This window comes from Nelumbo nucifera, chromosome 1 (assembly GCF_055504915.1).
Source record: "Nelumbo nucifera cultivar China Antique chromosome 1, China Antique-T2T, whole genome shotgun sequence".
Lineage (NCBI taxonomy): Eukaryota > Viridiplantae > Streptophyta > Magnoliopsida > Proteales > Nelumbonaceae > Nelumbo > Nelumbo nucifera.
In genome coordinates this window covers 78,406,605-78,423,553 of record NC_142649.1, presented here as the reverse complement: position 1 = coordinate 78,423,553, position 16,949 = coordinate 78,406,605, and the positions used below count along the sequence as shown (strand labels likewise).

Here is a 16,949-nt window from a genome sequence, read left to right as displayed (position 1 = left end):
GAAGTGCTCTTCTTTATAGCCAAAATTGTACTGAGAACATCTAAATCTATGGAGAGGGAACGATCAAAGCAAAGAGAAATGGACCCCACCACATTCCGTATGGAGTTTGGGTGGAGTTGGTCCAGGGTGATGTTGAAGTGTACCAACACCTCAACGATCAAAGGGTGAAGTGGAAGTCTGAGCCCGGCTATCAGCTGCTCCCTGAAGATCACGATCTCGTTGGGACCGTGCTCCCATGGGAAGTTACCGATGGGAAGACTATATGAGTACTCGTTAGGGAGGCGGAACCTCTGTATGAGGTCCTGAAGCCTCTCCGAGGTCATTATGGAAGGCTCGAACTGATCTGGTTCCCGACCTCGGTGGGAGGTGGATGCCAGATGACCCGAAGCCACCCGTACTTTGGACGGCTGGGCAGCAGAGGAGACACCCCGAGTTGAGGTACCTACATCGGGCTCGTTGATGAGACTATCTACACTAGACGACATACCGAACTAAGAGAAAGAAACAAACTAGAAAGGAAAAGGAAGCTCGGGAGGACTCACCAAAGAAATGCAACCGGACTGGAAGAACAGAACGAATCGGAGGACCCGAGCTAAGAGACCCCTGGCGCGAGCTCAAACGCTAACGACGAAAGCTTTGTGGCGAAGAAAATGGCCAAGGGACCCCCTATTTATAGCCGCGACCGCGAGTTATTCGAGGTGAAAACGATTTAGCGCATTTTTGACATCCGCGAAGTCCAAGTCGCGTGAAGTCCACGTGTAATCTGGACGCGACTCGAGTCTTTTTTCGATCGAGCCGGGCGCTAGACCGGTACAGCTGGACGGAACGCGCGACAACGCAGCATAAATACCGACGCCAAATCCACCCGGCGCGTCATGACCTCCCCGCGCTGGGTCACCGCCGCCAGCGCAAGGAGTGGGGGGCAATTGATGGAGGGTGATTTGGCCCGACCTTGTAGCTCAGGTGCACATGGGCGTGACCTTGCTCAAACAGTGACTTAGCATGACAGCGCAACGGACATGAACACAACTCAGAGGGAAAGTCCCGCCAAGTTCAGCACGGCAACTTGACGGGTAAACTACTCGCCGAAAGCCGCCTTGCCCGCACCTCCTCCCCGGGGTTAAGGCACTTTGGGGGGTCCCAAGTTCGGGGCACCCTGACCCCTTTTGAGACCCGAGCTCCTCCCAATGGACCTAGGGCCACTCCTAAGCAAGAACACACCGATTCTTCTCCGGACGCCCCGAGGCACAAAGACCCCGGGTCGGCTAGCTCGGCATAACCGGCTACAGGCAGCCCGTCACCCAAAGGACAGCCCAGCTCAGGGTAATTCGCAGGAGAACAATTCGGTATACCATAGGAGGGCTTTCTGCCTGACCGCCGTACCCGACAAACCTGTGGACAGCAGGCATGTCCCCCTCGCCGCGCCTGCCACCCTTAGAAAGGCATCCCACACCTGACAGACACGTACCCTGCACAACGGCCCCGCGCGTCCCACCTCAGCCCTGCCTGTAACAGCTGTGGCAGATTGACAGTGATGGTTATACCTGCCCTATCAGAGGTCAGAGGGCCTAAAGCAACGGAATTCAGTTATATGGGGCTTATTCTCAAGGAACAAGGTATCTTGAATCACTAGCGCAACCTGCACTCTTAGCTTTCGTTTTCCTTCAGCTTCTTGCACACAATACTAACTTAAGCATCAAAGCGTTCTCGCCGGGAAACCCCCCGGGAGTTCTTCCTCTTTCCTCTCGTTTCAGGTACCTCTCAGGAGCCACACGAGCGCCAGGTAGGAGTGACCGGATTGTGCTACATCAAAAACATTTAGAATCATGTGATATTTTGTAACATTTCCTTAAAGTAGCTTGACAACATCTAAAACATCCATGTATATATATCTACTCTTTTAAATTAAAACATTTTTTCATTTCCTTAAAGTAGCTTGACAACATCTAAAACATCCATGTATATATATCTACTCTTTTAAATTAAAACATTTTTTCTTCTTTCTTGAATGTATCTATACAAGGGAAATAAAAAAGAAAACCACAAAGTATATATCTAAGAAGAATGAAAAAAACAATACATGTTGAAACGCAAGGACCAATATCATCTAGGAGAAAATAGAGTAGCTAGACCCTGATCCACGGTCATTTGGATCCGATCATAGGCCATCAAGTCCTTCTTTTGTTCGCAGTTGTATGTCCCCTCTCCTCTGGCCAGGACTTCCCCATCTGAATCTATGATACCTCCTTTTGTTGGACATTTAAAACGCTGACCTGGCTCCAGAATAAATGCCTTCACCTGCAGTTGTTGCAAGAAATAAGAAAACGCTAATAACTTCAAATTCTAAAAGACTGATAATTAAATAAAACTGTACTTATTGTTAGTACTAATAAATGTGCTTAGCAGCAGCAGCAGTAGTGATAGTAGTGGTAATAGTAGTAAATTTCTAGAAAATATAAAAGGGAAAATTACTTCAACCCCCTCTATGTTTTCTGACAGATACTTAAACCTCTATTGTACTTTGACCCCTGCAAAAACCTCCCCTCATGTTTCAAGCAAATATGCAAATGCACCCCACCCTTTCTGTTAACTACCCTATAATTGAGGCATTTAAAATTATAACTATGATCTTGTTACGAATGTGTATAGTGAACACTGTTTTACACTCTTTAGATTGTCGAGTATGGTGTTTCTGCTAACAGGGGAGGTTTAAGTTCAACTGCGACATGCCTTTGTTGTTCACTTGATGGAGCAAATAATGAAAGCAACTTAAATAAAGTGAATCACCTTTTTGGGAGTAATTCGGTAAATCTTCATTACAATAAAGTTTATCTTGAGCAAAAACGAGATTTTAAAAACTTTAAAGCATTTTGTGTCAGGACAATTAATGGAAGGGGTGTGCTTGCATATTTATTTGAAACATGAAGGGAGGTTTTGCAGAGGTCGAAGTACAGGGGTGGTTCAAGTATTTGCCAGAAAACAAAGAAGAGGTTTAAGTATTTTTCCCAATATAAAAATATAAAGACAGTCAAAATCCTTGGAAGAGGTTTTTTTCCCTGAGGTAAGGAATAGTGTCTGCAAATATATAAGGAGATCTGATCACTTGGTAGAATTTTGTTTCAAATGGAGATCCAAGGTAACAGATATCAGGAAATACAAAAAAAAAAACACTATGTTGAGATGGGTGACTAGAAGAGCTGAGTAATCACTGCTTCAGGAATTTGGTAAATTAATTTTGACATACTATTCAGAACAGAGACCCAAACTGAAGTAATTCTAACTAAATCACTTTTTGTTAAATAGAAGACATGAAGGAATAATTATAATTAATAAATGATGAGGTCTCCCTTTGGCAGACCTATTTCACTAAGTAGCTGAATCAATGCAAGTGGATATTTAAAGGAAACTGCAGAAATATCATGGAGGTTGCAGCAGCCAACTGAGGAAATTACATCTTTCCACATTCTGACAGTGTTCCATCCAAAAGAAGATTCAGAATCAAGTCAAATGATAATGTTGAGGGCACTGTCCCTTTCGAATTTTACTCACATATGCATATAAATACATGTGTGTCTGTCTAAGAATGAAGAGATAACTGGGCCAAGTTATGGTCATTAATTTATCTCACCTTCAAATACAGGACATATGGCGATTTAACATAACTTCCATCACTCAATTTTGACATCAATGCTAATAAGGATGCCCTTGGGCAATTCTTTATAATGATCAAGTCCAAATAACCATCTGAGAACTGCTCAACAAGGAAAAAGAAAATCATCATGAAGGAACATCTGTAACAAGGAAATCAAGATTTAATAACTTCGGATGATTAAAAAATGAACTTCTAAAAATTCCAAAAGCAAGAACCTAATTGTATAGAACATTGTCAAAATCCATAAGATCTATTCCACTTCTTAGAAAATGATAGCCTATTTGGTTGAACACTGATGCATGTTACCCAATGCATTTTCTTTTACTTAATCAGGGGTGGAGCCAGGGGGTGGCGGAGGAGGGGAGCCATGGCCTCCCATATGCCTTGAAAATCCCCACAGCACTCATTTAAATCCAACTTATATTTTGGCCCCCCTCAACAAAAAATCCTAGTTCCACCCGTCCTTAATGCATTTCATGCAAAACATATTAGCAAATTGCTGTTTTCCATGTGGTTGGAAATAAAGTTTTTCTTTTTTTTTTTCTTTTTTACACAATGCATCTAAATAAAGTAGCAATCCTTGACCTGATCATCTAACTAGCTCATTTTTCAGGGCAGATTATCAACTTGATAAATAACCAGGCCAAATCCATACATACTCTGGGTTGATGAAATAGTTCCTAAACTATTGCAATTCTTGGCATCAAAGGACTCAAACCACAACAAATAAAACAAGAACCAGATATATATTTCATGCCTTACCATCAACAAATTATCCTGTACCCAGGTCACAGTTTTCTAATCTCACTTGAAATCCACCAGAAAATATGTAAATAATGAAAACAAAACCTTAAGTAACATTCTTGAGCTTAAATACACAATTCTATTAGGGAGATAATTACAAGAACAAAATATTCAAGAAAAACCCAGAAATGCAAGGCCCTACCTTAGCATCAGAAATACAAGTTGAAACAACAAACAAGGCAATAAACTTACTTTCTTCAGATACTTTGAGTCTTCTTTATACATACTAGACAATATCACTGCATCTCAAATGTCTCTGCAACTGAATTGTATCTTAAGAACCAGCTTTATTTTTGTCAATACACTAGATTAAATTTTTGCGGTTATGGTCAAACGAGTGGATCAATATTTATGCAACCATGAAGGATCTGGAGGACAGAATCTCAGAGATGGTACCTAAGGCAGCGGATTTTTAGCCATCTAGTAAGAGAGGCAAAAGCCCTGGATGTCTAGGAAAGGAGCAGAGATGTCATATTGGTGTGCATCCCTTCTGATGGTGCTTTTATTTTGATTCTCTTTGTAATAGTTTTAAGCTGCCTCCTAGTATGAGAGGCTCTGTTTAGTCTTATCCTGCCCATCTTGAGTACAATCATTGTTGCATGGATACCCAACCTTTGGAGGGGACTCACAAGTCAGCTCATGTCTGACTCTCCAAAATACATGTCAGACTCAGCTACAATGCAAATCAGGAGGATTCACCAAAACACTTGCCATGTCAAATCCACAAAATTACAAATCCTCACTTTAAACACCTCAATGTAACAATCATCCAACCATCTGAACTGCCCAATAGGTGACTCTAGTACTTGAAAATTTCCAATTTACACATAACTTATGACCCATTGTTTGTTGAACATTTTTTAATTATTATTTCATTAAGAAAACAATGAAAAGAAACTATTGTGGTCATGTGGAAAAGGCAAAGGCTGTGAGTTTAACTTGTTAATTGTAAATTGTAACTTATCTTTTTTATATGTATATAATTCTATAGTTTTAACTTTTAAGAATAATGATTAAAATTATAATATTATTTATGCAAGATGTTCCAACGAATTCTAGTTTTTTGGGTTGACCAAGTTGGACTCTCCAAACACGTCAGATTCTGATTCCCGTATCTGTGTCCACGCAACACTGTGATGCCGGAGATGAAAAGTCAAAATTGGAATTTTATGAAAATTTGTATTTTTGTATTTTTGGACAGTAGGGTTTTTTTTTCATTTCGTAATTTTCTGTGGGGGATCCAATGATAGGGTTTAATTTGTCTAGTTATAGTTTGTTTATATTTAAAATTTCAGAATCATTGCATAAGTAGGATTAGAGTTATTGAGTCTTCTTTGAATTGAAGTAGGATATGGCAGCTTAGTTTGAGTCCTACTAGGATTATTGAGTTTAACAGTTTGACTCCTAAGATTATTATGAGTCTAACAATTTGACTCCTAGGATTATTATGAGTTTAGAGTCTATAAATATGTTTGGACATTTTACACAAAGGCAATGAAATATATTGAGTTTTCTTCAGCTTATGCTAACTATGGTGAGTGATTCCCATGCCCTAGAGTGATTCTAGGCACCCTGTGAAATTCCAGGCATTTTCTCTCTACTTTGTCTCCCTATTTTCTCTCTTATTCCTTCAAGAAGCAATTACAGCCATCAACAGCCATAAAATTCTGATCAAGAAGACCATTCAACATTCTTTAAGGACTAGAACCGAGCTGGTCCTACATCACACTGGGTACAATAGATGTTTGTATTTGCTATTCTTTTGGATTAATGAAGTTTTTGTCATTGATCCCATATATATTGACAACCACTTGGAGAGGGGTTTCACTCTGACTCTAGGAGATCAGTTACAAACAACAACCTTATGTATCAAAGTAATGATAAGAAAAAAGATGAAACAAGAAAGGGTTAAAGAAATCTTGAATTATCCAAGAAAAGGAAAAAGAAATCAACCTTGGCATCAGGTGCAGCCATGGTATCTTCACTGCCCCAAGGCACATTATGAAGCCAAACAGAAACAAATGGTCCATCGATGGTTCTCCACTCCAAACTATCCAATGAAATTTCAGGCCCTTGATAGCCATGTTGTCGACTTTTAACACTATCCTCTTGGCTTTTACTCATTTTTTTAGTGCACCTGTCATTTTGATTGCTTGGCTCACCATAAGTTTCATACCCAGGAGCAGGCACAAAGGAGAGACGCCCATTATATCTACGCTTATGTATTATTCTCACAAGTGCCTAGAAGAACCAGGAATAGTATTACCAGTTAAGTGACCATACAAAAAATATTCTAAACACTAACTGAGCCATCTTTCTTGAGTATGAAACCAAATATACAGGTACAAGAATTATCACTACAATGGAGATCTCATGCTAATATCAAAATGCAGCATCACATCAAAGTACATATGCACTGTGCTTCCAATTTCATATGCATGGTCCTAAATCATGATATTGCTTCCATGCATTATTTATTATTCCTGAATAAGTATCATAAATATAATCGGTACTTGATATGTACTTCCAACACTTATACAGATCAAGCAACAAAGTTTCACAAGAAATTTAATTAGAAAGAAATGGACAAAATCAAAGAAGAACACTTAACAATAAGACAATTTTGTGCTCAATTAACATAATATAATATGTAGAATTGATAGGCTGGTGATGCTGACTATTATTATCATATTCTTGAGAAAAGATATGACAATATATGGAGGGACCGTTCCAATTTGTAGGGAAACCCTACATATCATATATAAAATGAAAGGCAACTAGATCAAACCGACTGAAATCCAACAAGAAAAAAGAATTAAAGGAAAAAGAATTACTCTCATACATAGAAGTCCAATCGAGCACTTCCCATCCATCTGTATTTCTCAGACTCTATATCAATATCTGCAATCAGGCCTGCAATTACCCAAAAAAAACGTAGGATTTCATAATACTATCCAGCTGATGCTCAGAGCTAAAAGTAAGAACATCCAAAAAAAGCAAGGAAATGTATCATAGTCCTAAAAAAGGCAGCCCTCCCACCAATGTGGGGTCTGGGGAGGGACAGATGCATGCAGCCTTACCCCTGCACATACAGAGAGGCTGTTTCCAAGATTTGAACCCTATTCACCCAGGTCACAATGGAGCAACCCAACCACTGTGCCAAGGCCCACCCCTAAAACAAAGACAAACCCCTAAAACAGCATACTGAATGGAAGAAAAATAAAAGTTAACTGGTTAATCAATATGATAGTATTTTCAAGCTTACCCCATGCAAGCATCAAAACGCTAAAAAACTTGGTCTCCCCTTGCAAAATAGTAATAACATCCAGTGAACACTTATGGCCTGTACATAATAATTGCAAAAATGAGCAAACAGAAATTAATGCTCAGAAAATCTGGTTCTTTTTGAGAAGTATTGTATTGACAAATCAGGATCCATGATCAAGAGAGTTTGGCAACAGTTTTAATGTTGGCAGCCAACCTGGCGCAACCCTCCTCGTTTACCCAGGCTGATGTAAGACAAGCTTAAACTGACAGGATTGGGATAAGGCTTGGATGATGATGATTAAAGTAAAGTATTGTATTCATATAAAAAATTCATAAGCCATGAAGTAGTAAGATGTAATTCATTCTTGCATATAAAACATGGAAATACCAATACCTATAAAAAATACAGGCTTTACAAAAAAAATAAAATAAAGTAACATCAATATACCAAAATGAACCATTCAATACTTTCTTTCTTGTGCTCAAATTTATTTATTAAATATACCAAAATGAAATGGAAAACACTAATAAAAGTGAGGTATAAATAGAAGATGATAACCTCGAATTACTGAGAGAGTAGCATTAGATACTGAACAAGGATCATCAACAAAGTCCAGAAGAGATTTTATCATTCCATTTCCGGTACCTGCATCCAGAAATGTTGTTTTAATATTCCCCAGAGTAGAAAGCCATATAAGTACAAAGAAAATGATATAAACAAGTGAGACAGCATATGAGTAACAAACCTTTCAATATTAAGAATTCTTAGAAAAAAAAGACAAACAGAAATTTCATTGTAAAACAATGAAATAATAAAATGAGAAGAATAAGAAATTTTAAATTCAAGGAAAACTTTGGGTTGAAGAGAATAGATGTTCCGGTTCTCTTCCCTTCTAGCATAATTACTAATAGTTCTTTACTAATAAGAGTATGTCCCAATTGAAGTAAACCAACATAACCTAAAGTTTGGCTTTTGTTTTACTCATTCTTTTCTTTTTTATTTAGCTCACCTTTTAATTGTTGTTTAAGATTAGTTACTCTTTTTTTAAGGGAAAAAGAATATGGTTACACCCTCAGTTGGTTTATACACATAATTTCTTAACCTTCGTCTTCGAGAGGTTCTTTATTTAAGTTCTAGAGAAATATAAATCAAATTCAAGAACAGAGAGGTTTTAGATGTTGAACCTGTACTTGAACACAAATAAACATCACACTATATTGAAAAAGTGATGCTAGGACCCAGTACCAAGCCACCCTAAACCATCATTCTAGGGCATCATATTAAAACAACAGAGTACGAAAGCTAATGGCAATGAATAACAAGTAATAAGAAGCTGGATGGTAATCACACAACCCAAGATTACCATCTAGGAATTACATCAAAGCACTAAAGCACAAAGCATATATTAAACGTTGGTATAAAATTAAATGTTGCCCTGTTTCCTGGACTTACCATATTCATCATAGTAATTTGTGTGATTATGTTTCACCACAATTTTGCTCATATTTACAGGTAAGTAGGGGTGTCAATTCGACTGGATTTGGTCCAATCAAATCCAGTCCAATGTGAGTCCATTACAATTGGACCATGTCCAATCCAATCCAATGATATTTTGGACCATTTTGGAATGCTCCAATTTAATATCCGGACCGTCCAATCTGTTCAAAGTTATTTTAATTTAGATTGGTTCTAACCCAAACCTGGTCCACTGACACCTATATTCTTATCTTATATGAATGGACCAGATATTGGCTCAATCCAACCCAATCCAATATAAATACATTATGGATGGACCAGGTCCAATCCAATCCAATAAACACTTCGGACCATTAACTCTAGACTGGTCCAATTTAATATGCCTTGTTGGTCCGTCCAATCCATTCAAATTGATTTTGGTTTGGATGGAGTCCAATCCAAAACCGGTCCATTGACACCCTTACAGGTAAGCAAACAAACCAGAAGAGGCTCCACGACTGGAACTTCCTTGATAAAGATCAAGTACTTGAGAAACTGAACTTTCATATGAGTAAACCTAAATGAAATTTTCTAAAAGTTTACATACCTTAATTTGTACTCCAATTAGGATTGAATTGCAATGAAACCAAAATAAAAAAGTGATTGAAACAACTCTAAGACATTAAGAACAAAATTAGAACCATAAATTCCTACTTGGTTTAAGAGAAGGACAATATAGAACCCGATTACACCTTGTCACATAAGAAACTATAAAAGAGTTAATAGACACATAAACAAAATTCAAACTATCATGTCAAGAAATACAATAATTAATCTAACAAACTTACTGCCCAATATTAAACTCAAAACTCCAAAATCAGTAATTAATTCCAAATTGTATTATCACAACTTGTTAGATAAATAACTGACCCTTCTGGTGATAAGAAGACTAAGGTTTCTGAAGACTACTTGGTACAATAAACTGATAAAGAATGAATAAAAGCAGAATGACAGATGAAGCAAATCTACTTGAACAATTTTGATCATTCATTCAATATGGTATAATTTAGACTCTAGATACCTTAACCAAAACTTAGAAAAATAAGAGAGTTAATGGGAATTGGATGGAAAAATCAACCGATGAGAATACACTGGTATTTCAAATAAACTACAGTAAACGGGAGAGCAGAAATTTTCCTATTACCCTAATGTACCTAAAATTCATTCAAAATAAAATGGAAGTAGACGATGTCTATAAAATATTAAATGGTTACAAAATGGGAAAAAATATGGATGATCCATGGATTGGGCTAAAAGCACATAGTTTGTTGACAATACTTAACATGGGCTACAGTTGCCCACATCCTACTAAATGGAAAACTGGAACTCTAAAACCAACAGGAAAATTGTTCCCCAAGTAACCTATGAAGGTATTAGAACCAAGCTTAGTGCATACCAAATATTTTATTTATTAACTGTAAATAGTTACCATGTTCAATTCATTTCCACAACACAATAAAGATATAGTATAGAAGCAGTTTTATATGACAATTAGAGGTTATTGAACAAAGTATTGAAAGAAGAATCAACTACTGAACTTGAATGTTTTCAATCTAATAACAAAATAACAAACCTGCTGGTATTATCCCAATAGGCATTTTTATTGCAGCATCCCAATCATCTCTTTGGAGGAGCCCATTTACAACCTACTAATCAATGCACATATTGTGAGAAAAAGGGAATGAATAACCAACTATCTGAACAATTAAAAAGGGAGAGGAACCATGTGTACTAAATAAACACTTAAGGATTAGTTCGTAATCATTATGTTTTGGATATTGTATGCCAAGATACCTTTTGGACCAACTTGAGAGGAAGATTTGAAATTAATATGTTTGACTGGTAGGTGGCACCTGTCAAGGGACTAGTCCTACCAGTCATGGGACTAAATCTAGGATACCTTATTCTAAAAGCCATCAGATAGACTAGCTGCTCCATCATAGTACCTTCATAGTCAGGGTAAACTATGGTGACCAGTCCATGAAAGAAGCCTTTTTGTTTCATGAAAGAATTATCGTAATGCATGGCAAACATCATCTATCTTGAACAATTTCTGTGATTAAATAACTCCAAATTGAGCCTACGATTAGTTGAGGTAATTGCAAAATGAGCATTTTGTAGATTCCACTGGTAGAATGTCCATATGGTCTATATTGCATCTCATATCTGTTAGTATAGCAAAATGAAGAACGTATTTTCATTTTATCAGTAGCATGCCACATGCCTAAATCGTTTTTTCATTTTTCATGCAACATGGAAGAAAGAAGAAATCACAGGTGCATCAACAAGCATAACCAACTAACCTCAACTAAGACACCATCTCCACTGATGCATACAATTCCATCATATTTTGAGATATCCAATGTTTGAGCAATTTCTTTTGCATGCAATTGATATTTGGTCTCTGAGAGATAAAAAACAAACATCAGTAAGAAACCAGCATCCGTCGGAAGGGAGAAAGGCCAATGTGCAAAACAGAGGATAGTGGGTTTTTCAAGGAATACCCTACCTTGTACTGTATATTGGACATTAGCAGCTTCTAGTAGTGGTTTAACCTCATACTGGAAAATCCAAGAGGCAAACTTCTTTCCCCCAAAAGGATTCACGATAATGAAGAGCCTTTTTGGCCGGTCTGTTATGAAGACAAAGATGATGACACTGATGTTAACTAGACCAACAATTCTTGCAAGGGAAGTTCAACATTCCAGAAACTAGTATTTGATTCCAAAAATTCCAAGAAATTTTAGAAGTATGAGTCACTGAGGTACTGAATACAAATTGATATCAGAAAATTGGGTTGAACAATACCAGTTTCAAATGAAAAAAAAAAAAAAAAACACCAAAGATTTAAAACAGAACTAAGTTATAACAATCTAACCGGAAAAAAGAAAAAAAAAAGAATCTCGAAATGGAGAAGAAAAATCATTAATTAAAAAATCATCTACAAAGCTTGTACCAAGAGAATCAATGCATTCTTGAAGCTTCCGGCACCAAAGCTGGTGCGACTCCTGTGATAAAGGCTCGATCACGAAATCCTTCCTCACTCGGTTCCCACGGTTTCCAACACAAGAAATCCCGTTGTCCTTCTCCACCATAGCCTTAATTGTAAACGTAGAACCATCCGCAACAAATCCCAGAACGTCCTTCTCCACCGTTAAGCACCGCTGGCGCTTATCCGCCCACCGGATTCTTCCGTGAACGGAGAACGTAATCGGCGTTAGGGTCCCGTTGACCTTGACACGCTCAAAAATGGTAAGAGTCTCTCCCTCATGCTCATCCATTCTCTGTCGCAGAGAGGTCTTGCACACTGTGCATATGGTGATCACAACGCTGCACGTTTCAGTTAAAAGCTGGAACCTGGAAGGAGAGAAAGAATGTGAAAGGAGTTTTTGCTTGCTTGACGCCATATGCTCATTGTTAGGTAGCATTTCTCTTTTAGTTTTTTGACTTTTGTCTTTATATCTAAAGAAGTTGATAAACACGTGGCAAAACGATGTGAATCGGGGCATACTATTCTATATACCTTTCTTCGTGGGGGCCACTCATGCCGCTGACGAGGATTGAACCTTTGCGCTACGTCAGCTTGGCACAAGGTCGTGGATATCATTCATTAATCATGGGCTCACGGTGTAAGAGCCCAACTCAAACTCGATAACTGGACTTATTTATAGTGATGAGGATGGGCTATAATGAACCAAACTTTAAAAGCTTAGCCCAATCAAATTTGTCTCAGGCCTCATTTAAGTGCCCGTTTGCAAGGGCTTCCACGCAGCGGCTTCTGGCTTTGCAAGATGGGCCCTCACACGAAAAGCATATAAGTTATATGTTTGATGAAAAACCCAATAGGCCCATTTACACTATCATTCAGTCAAAAAATCCACTTTCCGGTAAAACTGGTTTTAGTAGCTTCTCAGTAAAAACAGCTCAATCAAAGTTGAAGTCCTTCCGCAAGAATAAAAGAACTAAGAATGCTTTAAATTAATAAGCAACTTGTTAAAAAAAAAGGTTTTAAAGAACTAAAAATTTAGTCGTTTTCAACAAAAATGATGCAATCAGTGGAGATATATTAAGTAAGGTGAGACAACTTCAAAACCTACTAAGTCAATTAAGATTTTACTCTCGCCATGAGGACAGATTACCAAATAGGTATAGCCAATCACAAAAGGTTAAAAATAACCAAAAACATAAACTAAATTTAGAGTCCATTTGGTTCGTAGTCAGAATCGGAATCGGAATCAGAATGGTCCATTCCCATAATCTGTTTGATTCAAATAGGAATGGGAATAGAAATTAAAATCAGCAAGAATAGGATTTCATTCCTAAGGGAGGGGCAGGAAATGGCCATTCCCTCAAATGGGGGAATGCCATTCCAGCAAGAATGGGAATGGGATTCTGATTCCCCCCAACCAAATAGTTGGAATCGGAATAGTCCACTCTGGTTCTGATTCCAGACCCCTATTCCTGCGAACCAAATGGGGCCTTATTATATATTTTGCACAATTTACACTCACAATAAAGGAAAAATCTATAATGCAGAAAAGATATGGTATGGAAAGAGTTTTGACCAATCAAAACCCATCAATGAATTTTGATAAATAACATCATGTTCCCTACCACATTTATTACTCTGATTTATTAGTAAGTTGTTTTTTTGGATATTATATCTTTTTCCATATCATAATCGAACCCCACAATAAAACAGGGACAAATTAACAAATAGGGATATTTTAGTCACAAAAAGTCAAAGAATATTTAGAGGCACATTAAAGGAAATAGATAAAATACATGACTCAAGAGGAAGGGGCTAAATAGATAAATACACCACCACAACTCACAACTCAAAATTATTTGTTCAGTTGAACATTTTGTAAATCGGCCACTAGTGAGCAAGAGAAGGTAACATTATTGATAGGGAGTGCAACTTGGGCGGGGCTCGGATTGGGCTTTTGTCAAAATTTGGATGAGCCTAATCCGAAGACTTAAAGCCCAAAGCAGTGTGAAGTTTTAAATCAGGCCAACCCGAGTTGCACCCTTTTGTTCTCTCTATTGGTTTGCTCTTAAAAAGTGGTTAGCTGGGCCATGTGGTTTGTGGCTAGACCGCTTGATCGAAGGCTTGGATTACGTGGCTTTTATAATGGAGGACACCACGTGTGGACTACGCATATTGGGCCAGAAGCCCATAACCCAAAGGATCCGTAGTCGGGGTCTGGAGCCCCTAACTTGCCTCATATTGGACTTCAAAAGATCAAGGCCGAGCATTCAAATAATCAAAACCCAAGCCTAACGGGATAACTTTGACCCGTCCATTGGGGGCCACCAGCATAGTCTGTTGAAAGTAATGTTTTAAAAAAGGACAAATTTATTAAATTATTTTTATAGTTTAACTAATTGACTAATTTTATCTTTATTGTTTATATATTGTCTTAATGTATTCTTATTCTTTTTTACAATTGACATCTTTAGAAAATATTAAGGCCACGTTTGTTTGGGGTGGAAAATTGAATTGGGGTAAACTTTACATCCTGGTTCAATTTTCCACATGTTTGAAAAGTGTGTAGTTTTATATAGTAAATCGGTGTAAAATTGATTTTTGAATTTTTTTTACACCAATATGTAAAATATACATCCAAATTATCGATGTAAAACTAATCTCTCTCTCTCTCTTCTTCTTCTTCTTCCCCCTTTTTTTCTTTCTCTGTTCCATTACCGCCACTACAATCAGTTGCTGCAACTGAACCCAGGGCAGCAGTGGCACCAGCGATTTCTCTCTCTCTCTCTCTCTCTCTCTCTCTCTCTCTCTCTCTCTTCCTGTTCTTTTTCCCCCCCTTTTCTTTCTCTGTTCTGTCACCACCATTGCGGTAGATCTGAACCCACCTCCCATTTCTCTTTCTCTTCTCCTCCTCCTTTTTCTTCTTCTTCTTCTTCCTCTGCTTCCTTCCTCCTGTGTAAATTTTCACAGAATTTACACCTTGACAACCAAACATGGTCTGTATAAATTTTCAAAATCTACCAGTCCCAATTTTCATCGACAATTAAACCAATTCACATTTCCCATCGGTGTAAAATTAAATTTACACCTAAAACAAATGCAGCCTAAGGCTCCATTTGGAAGGAGTATAAATACAAATATATAGAGCTCAAAACCTTATATTTCGTATGAATTTATACTTGCATATTTGTATTTATACGCCTTCCGAACCGAGCCTAATGGAAAACAATAAAATGTTAAATTTACCCTCTATTCTTTTTCAAAATTTCAAAATAAAACCATTATATGAAAAATTTTGAGAAATCGACATTTGCAATTGAACTCGCCGCTGCTAGACGAGAGAACCAGCAAAAGTTGCAAGAAAAAAACCCTGATAAAGAGACTCAGGGAGACTGTTGGCTTTCAGTTTGAATTGAATGAAGCATAAAAGAAGAAAGCTTTTTTTGCCAAGTCTCCACCCTCCACCAGGCTCCACGGATGAGGCTGCAAGGTTTGAACCATTAAACCTGCAAGTTGCAGTTGCTTTCCTTGTGTTGCCCGAAAAGCTAAGTGGAAAACGGTGATGCAGAGCCCCTCTTCGCCGGCGATACGGTAAAGATGAATACTTGAGCCTAATATTTCCCTTAATGCAGCCAAGCCATTGTCGGGGGTTTCTGAAATCCGCAGCACCTACCAAAACTCGCACTGGTAAGAATAATAGAGCCTAATATATCCCTTCATGCTGTGCCACATAAGATTTTGCAGCTCAATTCCAAGTTGCCATCATTGATCAGGATCTTTTAGGTTGCAAATTTATTAGAAATTTAGAGGGAAATGAAAATCCTAAACATATAAAGAGCCATAATAAGATGCTACAGGATTTTCCTGAGAATCTCCATTGTTGTTTTCTTTAATTCATTCTTTTTTTTGGATTTTGTATTAAAGAGAAAGCTACCCATTGAATACCAATAACTGATACAAATAGACTGGGCCTGAATAATTTCAAAGTTTGAGACGGCAGTTGCAGTTTTGCTTTTGCAGAGCTTCACCTTTCTGCGGTGGTTGTGCTTCTACCAAAGAACGTCAGCCTAAAGAGGGAAAATGGATTTGGTGGAACGCGGCACGGCATGGGGGAAGATCAATATGGCTCCTTCAATGGGTGTTTAATGCGGCATAGTTTTCCGATTGAAGAAATCACGCAAAATCTGTCTAATCTTTCGAAGCAGCATAATTGTCCGACGAACACGGAGCGGAGTTGTGGCGGTGGAAGTGGAACCATGGTCGACCACAGTTTTAATTCGCAGCCTTCTTTTGAGTACAAGTTTAACCACTGCCTACAAAACGGTAACATGAGCATAGATTGTGACAGAATAATAATGGATGCCAACATTAGGGGGTAGAACTATTAAATTGTCTTAAAATTTAAGAGTACTTTGACGATATATAAACAAAATAATAAGGGCAGAGCTAATCAATTTCTTAAATTACAGGGGTATTTTAAGAACTTTATCTTTTAAAAAAACGATCCGAAACCGTTTTGGCCACGGGTTTCAATGGATGGCATATTTTTTATATTAAAAAATAAAAAATAAAAAATAAAAAAACAATAATTAAAAAAAATGACAAATTACAAAGACCTCCTGTACTATGCAATGGGGTTTGTGATAAAGATTCCCTCTATTTTGTTTTGCGACAAAGACGCTTCTGTACTATAACCGTGAGACAAAGACTCCCTTGTGCTA

The 16,949-nt window shown here is 37.8% G+C and overlaps 1 protein-coding gene across 2 annotated transcripts; it reads right to left on the bottom strand.

Annotated features, from left to right (window-relative positions):
* Nucleotides 1-1,975: 1,975 nt before the first annotated feature.
* Nucleotides 1,976-12,664, bottom strand: LOC104605677 (sphingosine kinase 1-like). 2 transcript variants are annotated; one of them, XM_010270527.3, is made up of 10 exons: nucleotides 12,196-12,664; nucleotides 11,749-11,871; nucleotides 11,543-11,643; nucleotides 10,813-10,885; nucleotides 8,283-8,369; nucleotides 7,722-7,799; nucleotides 7,299-7,369; nucleotides 6,410-6,697; nucleotides 3,629-3,751; nucleotides 1,976-2,298 (listed from the first exon to the last, which is right to left on the bottom strand). In XM_010270527.3, the coding sequence occupies exons 1-10, from the start codon at nucleotides 12,644-12,646 to the stop codon at nucleotides 2,104-2,106; spliced, it is 1,590 nt and encodes a 529-aa protein (XP_010268829.2). In that variant the 5' UTR covers nucleotides 12,647-12,664; the 3' UTR covers nucleotides 1,976-2,103. The 2 variants fall into 2 exon arrangements, with proteins under 2 accessions (XP_010268829.2, XP_088742833.1); XM_088886707.1 differs by lacking the exon at nucleotides 1,976-2,298 and having other exon boundaries at nucleotides 3,653-3,791.
* Nucleotides 12,665-16,949: the final 4,285 nt, after the last annotated feature.

Excerpts from the sequence above, each read along its gene's own strand:
- LOC104605677 (XM_010270527.3), bottom strand. The coding sequence starts at position 12,646 with ATGGCGTCAAGCAAGCAAAAACTCCTTTCACATTCTTTCTCTCCTTCC. Across the intron at positions 6,698-7,298 it reads GTGCTCGATTGGACTTCTAT|GCACTTGTGAGAATAATACA; the intron begins GTATGAGAGTAA and ends TGGTTCTTCTAG. Across the intron at positions 3,752-6,409 it reads TGGCTGCACCTGATGCCAAG|TTCTCAGATGGTTATTTGGA; the intron begins GTTGATTTCTTT and ends CTTGTTGAGCAG.